General features: G+C 46.8%; 1 protein-coding gene across 1 annotated transcript in view; it reads right to left on the bottom strand.

Annotated features, from left to right (window-relative positions):
* ATF2 (activating transcription factor 2) overlaps positions 1–15,972 on the bottom strand; it is a 220,865-nt gene that overhangs the window by 100,222 nt on the left and 104,671 nt on the right. Inside the window, 1 exon segment of the mRNA XM_030208954.1 lies at positions 12,403–12,517. Coding sequence (XP_030064814.1) covers positions 12,403–12,517 — 115 coding nt within the window.

Genomic DNA, 15,972 nt, shown 5'->3' with positions numbered 1-15,972 from the left:
ATGTCATGACCCTCCAGAGTCAGCCCTGTCTGGGCATGAGTAATGGAGATGCAGTCTGCTAGCCACTTTGACAGAGTGTGTTTGCTGATGACTGTCCTCATTCTGTTAGGGTCAAAGAAAATAAAAAGCTGGGTGGACTGTCTATGGGCTTTAGTCCACTCCAGAGAGAAGGCCAAGTCATACTTGCAGTCAAAGGTGTGCTGTGTTGTGCTTTCGCTGGGATGAGCATGGAGTTTGAGAAACGTTGGCAGGACAACTGACTAAGATGCAATTCAACACCACTTTAGGAAGGAACTTGAGATGCATGCGGAGAACTATTCTGTTGTGATGAAATCTTGTGTAAAGTGGATCAAATATTAGAGCCTGGAGCTCACCTACTCTGTGGGCTGAAGAGATGGCCACCAAGAACAAAAACCTTCCAGATCAAAAATTTCAGATGGCAGGAATCAAGTGGCTCCAAATGGAGCTTTTATCAGCTGGCTCAGAACACTGAGATCTCATGCCACAGTGGGAGGTTTGACAGGGGGCTTGAGAAGCAGACAACCTCTCATGAATTGAACAACTAGAGGCTGTAAAGAGATGGGCTTACCTTCCACACAGTGATAAGCGCCAACTGCACTGAGGTGAACTCTAACCAAACAGGTTTTCAGACCTGACAAATGTAGAAAGCAGATTTTGTATAGGACAGGAGTTCTAAGGCCTTGTCCTCACACCAGAAAGCAAACTTCCTCCACTTGAAGTTATAAGACCTTGTAGTGAAATCTTTCCTGGAAGGAAGCAGATCTGAGGAGACACCTTCATGCAGATGGAACAAATCAACTACTAACCTCTCAACATCCAGTTCATGAGGGCCAGGGATTGGAGTTTGGGGTGGATAAGCGATCCCTCATTCTGAGTGATGAGTGTCAGAAAGCAGTCCAGTGTGCACGGCTCTTTGGAGGTCAACTCCAGAAGAAGAGAGAACCATATCTGCCTCAGCCAGTAGGGGGTGATAAGGATCACAGACCTCCTGTCTTGTTTGAGTTTCAGCAAAGTCTTCATTATGAGAATAGGAGGATATGCTCAAAGGAGACCTGCCCCCAAGTAGAGGAGAAAGGCAGATGAGGCTAGTCTGTTGTGTAATCCAAGCCTGAAACAGTACTGAGAGACCTTGTTGTGGAGATGAGTGGCAAGGAGAATCACTGAGGGAGTGGCCAAATCTTGGAAGACCTTTCAGGCTACGCCCATGTTGAGTAACCACTCATGAGGTTGCCATCAAACTGATCAGCTCATCTGCCAGACTGTTGCATTTCCCAGCTCAGCATATGGCTCTGAGCAACATTCCATTCTGGGAGGCCCAAGTCCATAATCTTAGTGCTTCCTAACACAGGAGGTACGAGCCCATGCCTCTTTGCTTGTTGATATAGTACATTGCAACCTTGTCTGTTTGAATGCGAACAATTTTGTGCAACAGCCAATCTTTGAAAGCCTTTACAGCATTCTATACTGTGCAAAGTTCCAGGAGCTTTGTGTGTTAACTGTGTCTCCTGGGAGGACCACTGATCCATGAGTGTGAAGCCCCATCTGCATGAGCTCCCCATCTCCGGTTGTCACTATCTTGTCTAGCGGGGCAATTTGAAACGGAAGTCCCTGAGTCAAATTGGATCAAACTGTCGGCCACAAGAGAGACTTTCAAAGAGGGAAGTCATCTTCACAACATCTGCTAGATTCTGGGTGCCTGCGACCACTGGGAAACTAGGGTCTACTGAGCAGTTCTTACATAGAGACAAGCCATATAAGGAGGCCATGTGGCCAAACAATCTCAACATCTGCCAAGCTGTGATCTGCGGACTCTGGTGGACCTGGGCTGCAATGCAAATGAGTGTCCCCATACACAGATATGGAAGAAAAGTCCAGCCTTGAATCATGTCTAGCAGGGCTCCAATGAACTCCAATTGTGACATGAAGTAGATGGAACTTTGGGTAGTTGATAACAAACTCCAACACTCAAACAGTTCTGCGTATTGATTCCTGAGCTCCTTCCTTGTACGTATTCTTTACCAGCCAAACATCCAAGTAAGGAAACACATCATCTCCCAGTCTGCACAGTGACACTGTGACTATCACTAGACATTTTGTAAAGGCCCCTTCAGCTGACATTAGGGCAAGGGACGGAATGAGGTACTGGTGTTTCCCTACTCAAAATCTGAGATGTCTCCTGTGGATGGGATATATCTGTCAGTAAGTCCAGAGAGCATAGCCAGTCATTTTTCTAAATCATCAGGGATTAAGGTGCCCAAAGGAAACATCCTGAACTTTTCTTTGGCCAGATACTTGTTCAGGGCCCTTAGGTCTAGGTTGGGACGGAATCCTCCTGTCTTTTTGGAGACCCAGAAGTACTTGGAGTAAAATCTCTTCCCTTTTCCCCCTGGTGGGATGGGTTCAGACTCACTGGCCTGCAAAAGAGAGGACAGCTCCTGCAGAAGTAATTCCTGGTGCTGAGAGCTTAGGTTTTGCACTCTTGAGGGGGGGGGGGGGGGGGGTACTTTGGAGGGGATTATCATCAATAAAGGGTGTATCTTGACTACACAGTTTTGTGGACCCACTGGTTAGTCGGAGGTTACCAGGGGCCAGCTTTCTTGGAAAGAGATTCAGCCTCCGTACTAAAGGTACATCATCTAGCACAGCTATCATCAAGGAAACAAAACACAGAAAGCTTACCAAAAACAGAAAAGATGCTACTAGCCAGTAGGGAATGAGGAACGTGACTGAGGCAACTAGAAAACATCCTGTAAGTAATTTGTACCATTTCTCTCATCCAGGAGCTGAAGCAACTACCCAGGATTTGGATATGATCTTGCATCTTTCAGCACCACGGCCTTCCAGAACCAACAACTTCACCAGTAAAGATGTACAAAAGCACCTGCCTGGCCTTCAGTACAGCAAGGAGCCCAACAAAGAGAACTTGGGACAGGGCACCTTGAATGAAAGAATATATATTTAGGTGCTGTCTCTGGAGCAGTCACCCTCAACTATGAGATGCCTCTGTAAAAGCCTCCCTCTATTAACACTTGCTTTGAAACATGTTGGTAAGACATTCAACGCTCAAGTATTTTCCAATGTATACATATGCTATAACCTGCTTCTCAAGAATTATATTAGGTTATATAGAATCATTTAGTGTGTAGATTATACCTTGCTAACCTATCATCTATATTGTGCTAGTAAAATATTTGGGGCTAAAGTAGTCCCATGGGGAGGGAATAAGGCTTTTCTAGTCCTGTAAGAGTGTACAATTTGAGTCAAGGTCTTTTGTTTGTGCACATGCACAGATAAGTTGTTCCTGAAAGAAAAGTTCATAAGCCACTTTTAAGATGGACTTGGGAAAATCCACTGCAAGGCTCTTCAGCTTGGAGAAAATACAGCTGAGGGGAGATATGATGGAGGTCTATAAAATGAGTTGAGTGGAATGGGTAGATGTGAATTGCTTATTTACTTTTTCCAAAAATACTAGGACTAGGGGGGGAACACAATGAAGCTACAAAGTAGCAAATTTAAAACAAATCAGAGAAAATATTTCTTCACTCAACGTGTAACTTTGGAATTTGTTGCCAGAGAATGTGGTAAAAGCAGTTAGCTTAGCAGGGTTTTAAAAAGGTTTGGATAATTTCCTAAAAGTCCATAAGCCATTATTAATATGGACTTGAGAAACGCCACTGCTTCTTTCTAGGATAAGCAGTATAAAATCTGTTTTACTGTTCTGGGATCTTGCCAGACACTTGTGACCTGGATTGGCCAGTGTTTGAAACAGGATATTGGGCTTGATGGACCTTTGGACTGTCCCAGTATGGCAACACTTATGTTCTTATGATGCACATGACTAGGTAAAGAGGAGGTTCTCTAGTAGCTTTGTAACTTAAGCCTATGATTTACCTTATATGGAACCTGTTTCTGATAACTGCTTGAACAAGGCAAAATCTGGGTCATGTATAATGCATATTAATGAACTGTATATTATATATTACTGATGCCTTAGGGTAGAGAGAGATTTATAGCTTTGATCTAAAGTTAGCAAAGTTGTTTCTCCTCACAGATCTGCATTTATGCATTAAACAGTGTTACTGACCTGCTAAGTAAACACAGTCAAGTACAGGTTCGACCTGAATAAAAAAATTCTGTATCAAAGCTGTATAAAATCTGGCTGGATGTCAAGTTGGTATGTCAGATATCTTTTTACCCAAATTTTGTTTTATACACTACTCCATAAAACAGCTCGGGAATGATTTCTGGTGCTAGCATATCTTCCTATGTAATAAATGGTGACATAGCCATTATGGGGTCATTTTATAAGCTTTTTTTCATTTGTAAAAGATCTTTTCTAAAATTACCCCATGGGTTACATGCAGTGTCAAGAAGGTGACCTGTTATGAATTCACCCTCGAGGTGACTACCTTCTGCATCACTGGCTCATTCATTCAGCTGAAAACAAAGTTAAAAGACAAAATGTTTGCAGCTTTTAATTTCAATGTTTATTATAGGTTCAGAATATCATCTTAGAAACATAGGCTAAGTTAAGAACATAAGAACAGCCATACTGGGTCAGACCAATGGTCCATCTTGCCCAGTATCCTGCTTCCAACATTGGTCAAATCCAGGTCACAAATACCTGGCAGAAACTCAATTAGTAGCACCATTCCATGCTACCAATCCCAGGGCAAGCAGTGGCTTCCCCCATGTCCATCTGAATAACAGACTATGAACTTTTCCTCCAGGAACTTGTCCAAACCTTTTTTAAACCCTGATTGCTAACTGCCATTACCACATCCACATGCCCAAGGAGACATTTTTGAATAAATCAAACAATCTAGAACATTGTATTCAGGGTATGCATTCAGTATGGAGGTCAATTACAAACATTTTTTTTTATTACAATCAGGGCACTAGTTAAATCCCATGGCTTTTTTTTTTTTTTTTTTTTAAATCAGCTACTAAGGAAAAACTGGATTCTGTTAAAGGGAAATTTTGAAGAAGGACCTCTCACACCTTTTATGAAAAAGGCTAAGGAACTGAAAAAGAAAAAGAAAATAGAAGAGTACATATCAAGGTAAAATTATGTATAATCATACCTGATAATTTTCTTTCCATTAATCATAGCTGATCAATCCATAGACTGGTGGGTTGTGTCCATCTACCAGCAGGTGGAGATAGAGAGCAAACTTTTGCCTCCCTATATGTGGTCATGTGCTGCCGGAAACTCCTCAGTATGTCGATATCAAAGCTCCATCCGCAGGACTCAGCACTTAGAGAATTACACCCACGAAGGGACACTCTGCCCAGCTCACCACCGCCGAAACGGGGGAGGGGAATTAACCCAGCTCATCCCCACACAAGTGGGGGAGGGGAATCCGTCCAGCTCATCCCTGCGGAGCGGGGGAGGGACACCACACCCGCCGATGCGGGGGGATCTGGCTTATCCTGCAACCGCAACCGCGGGAGGAGCTGACTGACCCTAACACCGCCGAAGCGGGAGGGGTACAAAGCTGCCCTACAGCCGCACGAAGCGGGAGGGAGTGCCGGCAGAATTTATGTCTCAATCCAGCCCCGTAAAACGGAGGGGAGAGGAATGCAGCAGCTCACTGTAACACAAAGTCGTCTCAACTCTTGAAGAATCCAAGTGAAAGAAGAACTTGAACACGAAGTCCTCCTGAAGTAACTGAAGGCTAAACTTGAACCTAAAATTCAACCAGAATATAAACAGTACAGATATCTGGGAGGGGCTATGGATTGATCAGCTATGATTAATGGAAAGAAAATTATCAGGTATGATTATACATAATTTTACCTTCCATATCATCAAGCTGATCAATCCATAGACTGGTGGGATGTACCGAAGCAGTACTCACCCAGGGCGGGACATAGAAATCCCTGACCTCGACACTGAAGCTCCAAACCGGGCCTCCGCCCGTGCAGCCACAGTCAAACGGTAATGCTTGGAGAATGTATGAGCCGAAGCCCAAGTTGCCGCCTTGCATATCTCTTCCAAGGAGACGGATCCGGCCTCTGCCATCGAGGCCGCCTGAGCTCTCGTGGAGTGAGCCTTCAGCTGGATAGGCGGCACCTTCCCCGCGGCCACATAAGCCGCTGCAATGGCTTCCTTGACCCATCTTGCCACTGTAGGCTTAGCAGCCTGCAGACCCTTACGAGGACCTGCAAACAGGACAAACAGATGATCCGATTTCCGGAAATCATTGGTCACTTCCAAGTATCTGGTGATGACTCGTCTCACATCCAGATATTTAAGAGCAGAGTACTCCTCTGGGTAGTCCTCCCTACGAAAGGAAGGGAGACAGAGCTGCTGATTCACATGGAAGCGAGAACCAATCTTGGGCAGGAAGGAAGGCACTGTGCGAATAGTCACTCCTGCCTCAGTGAACTGCAGAAAAGGCTCTCGACATGAGAGCGCCTGGAGCTCGGAAACTCTTCTGGCTGAAGTGATAGCCACCAAAAGACTGCTTTCAACGTCAGGTCTTTCAGAGATGCCCTCGACAAGGGTTCCAAAGGCGGCTTCTGCAATGCTCTTAGCACCAGGTTGAGATTCCACGCAGGCACCACTGAGTGCAGAGGAGGGCGCAGGTGATTAACTCCCTTGAGAAAGCGCACCACATCTGGCTGCGAAGCCAGGGAAACACCCTTCAGGCGGCCCCTGAAGCAAGCCAGAGCCGCTACCTGGACTTTAAGGGAACTGAGCGACAGGCCTTTCTCCAGACCTTCTTGCAGGAACGCCAACACTGAAGAAATTGGAGCAGTGAAGGGAGAAAGTGAGCCTGCTTCACACCATGCTGCAAAGATACGCCAAACCCTGGCGTAAGCAGTAGAAGTAGAGCGCTTCCTCGCTCTCAGCATAGTGGCGATGACCTTGTCTGAGAAGCCCTTCTTCCTCAGACGCTGCCGCTCAATAGCCAGGCCGTAAGACCAAAGGGAGAGGGATCCTCCATCACCACGGGACCCTGATGTAACAGGCCCTGCTCCACTGACAGCCGCAGAGGATCGTCGACTGAGAGCCTGAACAAGTCCGCATACCAGGGACGTCTGGGCCAATCCGGACCCACCAGGATTACCCTGCCGGGATGCTTTGCCACCCGGTCTAGCACCCTGCCCAACATGGGCCAGGGCGGGAACACATAGAGGAGCTCTTGTGTCGGCCACTGTTGGAGAAGAGCATCTACTCCCAGGGATCGAGGGTCCCGTCCTCTGCTGAAAAAGCGCGGCACTTGGCCATTGGCCGATGACGCCATCAGATCTAGGCTCGGCTGGCCCCAGCGCTTCGTGATGTCCAAGAACGCCTGAGCAGATAGTTGCCACTCTCTGGGCTCCAAGGTATGGCGACTGAGAAAGTCCGCCTTGACATTCATGACTCCGGCAATGTGGGCCGCTGAAAGCTGCTCCAGGTTCGCTTCCGCCCACTGGCAAAGACTCATAGCCTCCTTGGCTAGAGGGGCGCTCTTGGTACCTCCCTGGCGGTTGATATAGGCCACAGCCGTGGCATTGTCCGACAGGACCCGTACAGGCTTCAACACCAGTACCGGGATGAACTCCAATAACACCAACCGAATGGCTCTGAGTTCCAGGAGGTTGATAGACCACTTGCCTCTGCAGGAGACTAGAGCCCCTGCGCTGTCCTTCCCAAGCAGTGGGCTCCCCAGCCCATCAAAGAGGCGTCTGGCGTGACGACAATCCACTCCGGGGTCACCAGAGGCAATCCTGCAGACAACTTGTCTGTCTGCGTCCACCAGCTCAGCGCCTTGCGCACTGCTGGGTCCACGGGAAGGCGCACAGCATAATCCTCCGACATCGGAGTCCAGCGCAGCAGCAGAGATAGCTGTAGTGGTCTCATATGAGCCCTGGCCCAGGGCACTACTTCCATCGTGGCCGTCATAGAGCCCAACAGCTGCACGTAGTCCCAAGCCCGAATAGGAGAGGCTACTAGGAACTAGTCCACCTGAGCCTGAAGCTTGACAATCCGATTGTCTGGCAGGAACACTCTGCCCACTTGGGTGTCGAATCGAACTCCCAGATACACCAGGGACTGAGTCGGCGGAACAGTAGCCAACCCGAAAGGGAGGGCTCTGAACTGGAAGGGTCGTCTCAGGACTGTAAAACGCAGAAAGCGTTGGAGAGGAGGCCAGATGGGAATATGCAGGTACGCTTCCTTGATGTCCAAGGAAGCCAAGAACTCTCCTGCCTTCACTGCCGCTATAACAGAGCGGAGAGTCTCCATGCGAAAGTGCCTCACTTTGCAGGCCCGATTGACCCCTTTGAGGTCGAGGATAGGCCGGACAGAACCTCCTTTCTTTGGAACCACAAAGTAAATGGAGTAACGTCCCTTGCCAATCTGATTTTTTGGCACCGGAACGACCCAGGCGGATCAGGTTGTCCAAGGTCTGCTGCACTACCACAGCTTGACCGGAGACTTGCAGGGAGAGAGTACAAACCCGTCTCTTAAGGGTTGGCAGAACTCTAGCTTGTAGCCGTCTCTGATGACTTCCAGCACCCACGCGTCTGAAGTTATAGTGGTCCACTCGCCCAGAAACGAGGACAGCCGTCCTCCAATCTGCACTGGGGCGTGGACCAAGGCCCCGTCATTGGGTACGAGACCCTGGGGGAGGACCGGAGGGAGCACCTCCGGGACGGCGGTCTCTGCGAAAGGAATGCTGCTTGGGGGAGAAATTCCTCTTGAAGGAAGAGGGGGCAGAGGAACCCAACTTGCCCGGGCGGTATGGAGGTATCGGGACGAGTACTAACCCGAGCCCTGACCTCTGGTAATTTCTTGCCCTTAGACGTGCCGAAGTTGCCACTCTCCGATCGGTCACGATTTTGTCCAGCTCGACCCCAAAGAGCAGCTTGCCTTTAAAAGGCAATCTAGCCAGGCGGGATTTAGAGGCGTGGTCAGCAGACCAATGTTTCAGCCAAAGCCACCGCCGCGCAGAGACTGTCTGAGCCATGCCTTTAGCTGAGGCTCTCCAGACATCATACAGCAAGTCTGCCAAATAGGCTAAGCCCGATTCCAGGGCCGGCCAATCAGCCCTCAAGGAAAGATCCGAGGGGGAAGCCCGCTGCACCATAGTCCGGCACGCCCTGGCCACATAGGAGCCGCAAACTGAGGCCTGCAAACTTAAAGCAGCTGCCTCAAAGGACGACCTTAAGGCCGCCTCCAATCTTCGGTCTTGGGCGTCCTTTAGGGCCGTGCCACCTTCCACCGGCAACGCCGTTTTCTTAGTCACCGCAGTGATTAAAGAATCCACGGTAGGCCACAGATAGGCCTCACGTTCACTCACAGCCAAAGGATAGAGGCGGGACATAGCCCTAGCCACTTTAAGGCTCGTTTCCGGGACATCCCATTGAGCCGCAATTAAGGTGTGCATGGCATCATGCACGTGGAAGGTTCTAGGCGGGCGCTTCGTCCCCAGCATAATGGCAGAGCCAACAGGGGCTGAGGGAGAGACGTCCTCCGGAGAGGAAATCTTCAAAGTGTCCATGGCCTGTAACAACAGGTTGGGCAAATCCTCTGGGCTAAAAAGCCGCGCTGCAGAGGGGTCATCCGCTCCAGCCGAGCGGGGATCTATCTCCTCCAAGGAATCCGCAAAGGATCGTTGGGAGACCTCAGATACGCTGCCCTCATCTACATCGGAGGCGACAAAAGTCCTCCAAGGCCTGGAAATCAACCCGAGGGCGTTTACCTCTGGGAACCTCAACCTCTTTATCAGAAGAGGGAGCAGGGGCAGCGTTTTGCATGAGGAAAGCCTGATGCAGCAGCAAAACAAACTCAGGGGAGAAACCCCCCAGACTGTGCACTTCCGCAGCCTGGGCAACAGCCCTAGACGCACTCTCAACCGGCGCTCGCAATAGCGGGGGAGAGACATGCTGCGCATCCAAAATGGCGTCCGGCGCGAAACTCCGTGAAGGAGCCGCGCGGGAAGAACGGCGCTTAACTTTAGCCGCTTTTGTGCCGTCGCCCAAATTAAGGGCGTTCATGGCATTAATGTCTCCAACCTCAAGGGCGGCCCCGAAGAAGCCGTCCGAGCCGCGTGGCCGGCCAAGATGGCGGAGGCGAGGAGTGGGGGATGGGCGTTTATGGCGGGAAAAAACCGCCACGCCGGAGGAACGACCGGGACATTCATCGGTCACTAAACTATCACCCATCAAGGGCGAATCAGGTTGTAAAACCCCCGCATCCCCTCTAGAAGCGCTCCAGCGATCCGGGGAGCGACCCTTTGCGCCCTCGCCCTCCGACGCCATTGCCACGAGGAGAAGAATCGGGGAACCCCCTGCCCGCTATAAAAAGGTAAAATTACCTGCTTGCCGCTCCGAGCTGTAACGAACTGGTGTCCCAGTGAGTAGCTGCAATGAACGTTTAAAGAAACGTCGAATTAAACGCCTTTAAAGACGTTTAAAAATATATATATATTTTTTTTTTTTTTTAAACGGAGCCAGCGGGAGGGGGGAGAAAAGGAGGGACCTGGCACCACCAGGTTTGCACTTGCTCAAAAGAGCCCTCAACCCCAGGCCTCAACAAAACCTAAGGATTAGGCTTGGAGGCCTAGCCAGAGCTGCTGCTGTGTGTGACCACCACCTGCTGAGATAGAGAACATACTGGGGAGTTTCCGGCAGCACATGACCACATATAGGGAGGCAAAAGTTTGCTCTCTATCTCCACCTGCTGGTAGATGGACACAACCCACCAGTCTATGGATTGATCAGCTTGATGATATGGAAATAAAGCTGTGAGAAGATTTTCCTGATGTAGAAGATGTGTTCTATCACTCCACAGAAAAAGCCCAAAGGTGCCTCGCAGTACAAAGGTGAAAATTATGTCCAGCCCATTTTGATAAGTGCAGTGGGCCTATGAACCAGGGGAACCAGGTTCAATTCCCACTGCAGCTCCTTGCAACTCTGGGCAAGTCACTTAACCCTCCATTGCTCCAGGTACAAAATAAGACTTGTATATAATTATGTCTACTTTGATTGTTAACCACAGAAAGGCGGTATATCAAATCCCACCCTCTTTCCTTTCTAGTTCACCTAACATATATGTTCCATTCTAAATGCAGTCAGGTGTTTTCATCCAAAGGTGAAGTTGATTCATACTGCTTGTCCATGGAGAAAAAAAAAAAAAACCTCTCACTGCAAGAATTAATAGATTGCATGAGGAAGAAAAACCCATACCTCATAGTAAGACATTTCTCTAACATGGAGACTTTGTGCTTGGGTCTCAGCAGTGGCAAATAAAAAGGGAGTGAGAGAGTAGCACCATTTGCTGAACTCTCCCTTGAAGAACAGCGAGTAAAGTTCTAGGACTTAAAGCGTAAAAACAATCATCTTACTTGACTCCGAACAAGAAGAATTTGCAGAATTGGAGTTCAGATAACAGGTTCCCCTGTGCTGCCTACTGTCTCTAATACCACTTTCACATCCAGCAGGTTCTAGATACACTGGTAGCTCCCTCTGTTCCTAACATCTTTCTTCCCGTCCCTCATCTTGTCTTTTCCATTTTTCATCTTCCTCTTTCCTCCAATAGCTCTCCAAACCTTCTAGCTGCAAGTGGTTTTGATATTTGTCCTAAAGAAGTGGTATATCCATGGCAGGACTGGTCACCTGTCAAAGTACCACAAAGTTTGTTTTTCCTCTGGCAATACAAACGTTTTGCTTGAAAAGTAGAATATATCAAGGTAAAGTGGTAAAGAAACTAGGCAATATCTTTGGGACAGCATTAACCTATGACACCTGCTTTTTATTTGTGGAAAGTCATTCACAGTGAATTACCAAAATTACTACACTTTAGTACATCAGCCCCTTATTCACTGAGAAATGTAACTACATTTTTAAATAAAGTTAGCAAAATTTTTAAAAGCAAAGCATGAACATCTGAAGCAACAGTTAATTAATGCTCCCTGTGTTACTCACGTTCCCTTTCAATTTACATTGAATCAGAAAATAAGCTCTCTCATTTCTGACAGTAGGAAAGAAATATTGGTTCTGTTCCATCTGCAGCTAAAAGCATAAATAAATTACTTTCCCTGTACTCAGTTTTAGTTAAAAAAAATTTAAAGATGACCAGACAGCTCTAGAATTCCATGAAAATAGATGTACTGGCTTTGATAAACACAGTGTTTTCCATGTGGTCATACTGATTCACTTTAAATCATATCTTCCAAAGAAATAATGAAATGTTAAACATTTTCAATATGGGGAACATAATTAACAAGGCAACTCAAATCTGTGAAGAATCTGCATGCTACATTTCTAAAACTTTGATGAAGAAGGTAAGGTACTTTTCAGTGTTTGTGGAAAACAATTTTTAGTGTGTATTTGCGTAAGTAATTTCATATGCAAGTAGTAGAACAGTATGTAACATCACAAACTTACTGGGACTGAAGCAGGAGCATGTACATTAGGGGTTGTGATTGAGGCAGGAATAGCAACAGGCATAGTTTGTCCATTAGGCAGATGCAACAGGAGAGGAAAAGGAGCTGGAACTGGTCTATGGATTGAAGAAAATTTTGGATGAACTATAGTGAATTCACCATTTAAGTATATCAAAAGAATGCACAGCATGATGTGAATCATGGAGTTCTATCTTACACAGACCTACAACATAGAAATTCAGAAAGTCTGGTTTACAGTCATGGTGCAGCTGAGCTATTGGTGCTTCAATTTACATATCTTTACAGGTGTACCTTAATCATAAACACATGCCAGCTACTATACCAAAACCTACCATGTCCTAAAACTTCTACAATATTTCTAAAGATGTTAAAAAAAATATGTATAAGCCGAAAGGAAAAACAAAGCCAATGTTGATAGCAAAGGTGAAATTAGACTTACCTACTAATTTCTTTTCCTTGAATATCTTCAGACCATTCTCAATGAGTGGGTATATGCCCTCCTATCACCTGATGTGGAGACTGAGAACAACTGAGTGATGTCACCTAATAAGGTGGTGTGCAGTCCCAAGCTAACCAGTATTTCTATTGACAAAGCCAGAATGAAAAGAACAGACTACTCAGTAAACCAAAGGGAAAAGGAAACAACCATAATGCAACTGAGTTATTACTCTCTGCTAACTCCTCTCCCTGCTTCTTTCATCATTCATGAACTCATTCCTTTTTTTTTTTTGTCAGTTTTCGAGAGGCATAACCAAAACACAATACCACAACTGACAGGGCCAATTTGGAGCCACAAGGACCACCTACCCCAATGACTCTCTATCCTCTGAAATCAGCCATCCTATCAACAGCCAAGGAGAAAAGGCATATGGCAATCTCTACGTGGGGCAAGGCTGCACCAGGGCATCCAGTCCCTTTGACACTGGCTCTTTTCTTTGGCTGAAAACCCTGGAGCCTTTGCATTTGAGCAAAACAAGATAAATAGCCTTGATCTTTAATCAGTTTAAGAACCACATTGCCTCCAGTGGCGACCAACATCCCCGTGCTAGCAGACCCTGGGAATGAATCTCACAACCAGAAAGGCTGGCATCCATGGTGACTAGGATCCCACATGCGAAATGTTTCTTGTCCATCCACCAGAGCAGACTATGCCTGGTTGAACATGAGAGGGTTAGGCGATAATCCAGCTTGTCTGGCTCAAAACAGAGCTGCCTGAAGGGATCATATATGTGCGGTCTCTCCCAGGGGACCACTTCTATGGTGGCTGCCATGGAATCGGGTGCCTGAAGAGTTTCCCAAGCCAAAGGTCATGGAGCCTTGAGGAGAGCTCAGGCCTACACACCATAATGACATATGCTTTGCCATACTGGCACAGACAGAAGGTCCATCAAGCCCAGTAACCTGTTTCCAACAGTGTCAAATCCAGGTCACAAGTACCTGGCAAGATCCCAAACAGTAAAACAGATTTTATGCTGCTTATCCTAGAAAGAAGCGGTGGAGTTTCCCAAGTCCATAATAATAATGGCTTATGGCTTTTTTTAAAACTAAATTATCCAAACCTTTCTTAAACCCTGCTAAGCTAACTGCTTTTACCACATTCTCTGGCCACAAATTCCAAAGTTTAATTACATGCTAAGTGAAGAAATATTTTCTCCAGTTTGTTTTAAATTTACTACTAAGTAGCTTCACTGCATGCCTCCTAATCCTAGTATTTTTGGAAAGAGTAAACAAGCGATTCACATCTACCCGTTCAATTTCACTCAGTATTTTATAGACCTCTATCTTATCTCCCCTCAGCCGTGTTCTCCAAACTGAAGAGCCATAGCTGCTTTAGCCTTTCCTCATAGGGAAATCATCCCATCCCTTCTAACATTTTTGTCGCCCTTCTCTGTAACTTTTCTAATTCCACTATATCTTTTTTGAGATGCAGAGACCAGAATTGCACATAGTATTCGAGGTGTGGTCGCACTATGGAGCGATAATTCCTAACATTCGATTTGCTTTCTTAGCCACTGCCACACACTAAGCAGAGGGTTTCAACTTTTTATCAACGATGACACCTAGATCCTTTTCCTGGGTGGTGACTCCTAATGTGGAAACTTGTATCTCATAGCTATAGTTTGGGTTCCTCTTTTCCATATGCATCACTTTGCACTTGCTCACATTAAATGTCATCTGCCATTTGGGTGCCCAGTCACCCAGTCTTGTAAGGTCCTCTTGCAATTATTCATAATACTCTTGCGATTTAATAACTTTTTGTCATCAGCAAATTTAATTACCTCACTAACTATTCCCATCTCTAGATCATGTATAAAGATGTTAAAAAGCAGCAGTCCTAGCAAAGACCCCTGGGGAACCCTGTTATCTACTCTTTTCCATTGAGAACCCTACTTTTTATTTTTTTATCTTTCAACCAGTTTTAAATCCACAATAGGAGATTACCTCCTATCCCATGACTTTCTAATTTCCTGAATCTTGCAGATCGTGTCCTCTTGGAGGAAAACCTTGGCTTGATGGATATTGAAACAGACTCCAAGATACTCCAAAGACTGAGAAGGAATAAACAAGCTCTTGGGGAAGTTCACCACCTAGCCGAGATGCTGGAGGAAGGCCACTACCCAGTCGGTGACCTGACTGTCGTCCTTAAAAAAATTTGACCAAAATGAGTCAGTCGTCCAAGGAGAGGTGAACCAAGATCCCCTCTGTGTGGATGTGGGCCATGACCACTTCTATGATCTTGGAAAAAGTCCTGGGTGCCATAGCAAGGCCAAAGAGAAGTGCCCTGAACTGAAAGTACTTCCTCAGAATCGCAATGCAAGAACTTCTCATGGACTGGGCAAAACAGGATGTGAAGATACGCTTCCAAGAGATTCAGGGAAGTCAGAAACTCCCCCTGCTGAACCGCCACGATGACAGCCCTGAGAGTCTCCATGTGGAAGGAGTGAACCTTGAGAGCCCTCTTAACCCCTCTGAGGTCCAGAATAGGCAGAAGGAACTCTCCTTCTAGGGCTGGCGCAAGAGGTTGTAGCACCTGGGCCAATTTTTGTTTTTGTGCCCCCCTCCTCTGCACAAAATATTTTCTTCTCTTTTGCCAGTGATTGACCCTCCAGCCCCCTTGAATATTTTTTTATTTTCCCAAGCTTTTGTCCCCTAAATAATTTATTCATCTTTTCCCAGCTTTAATCCCCCCAGTCCCCCCCAATATTTTCTCCTCTATTTTTCCCAGCTTTTTTCCTGCCTCGATTTCCTGGAATATTCTTTCAATAACCCCCCCCCCCCACCCCAATGGTCCAAGATATCTCCTTCTCCCTTCCCTCCTCCCCTAATGGTTCAGCATGTCTCCTTCTCGGTTTCTCCCTTCCCTAATTGTCCAGCATTTCTCCCTCCCCCCATCCAACATGTTTTTCCTCTCTCCCAAAGGGCCAGCATTTGTTCTGTTTTCACCTCTTCCCCCAAAGGTCCTGCATCTCTTAGTCCTGTTCCCTCCCCAGCTGGCAACTGGCATCTCCCTTGGCCTCTCAAGTCCCATTGCCCCCCTCCTCTCATCTAC

This window comes from Microcaecilia unicolor, chromosome 7 (assembly GCF_901765095.1).
Source record: "Microcaecilia unicolor chromosome 7, aMicUni1.1, whole genome shotgun sequence".
NCBI classification, from domain to species: Eukaryota; Metazoa; Chordata; class Amphibia; order Gymnophiona; family Siphonopidae; genus Microcaecilia; species Microcaecilia unicolor.
The sequence above is the reverse complement of the archived record's forward strand: the minus strand, read 5'-3'. Positions and strand labels throughout refer to the sequence as shown.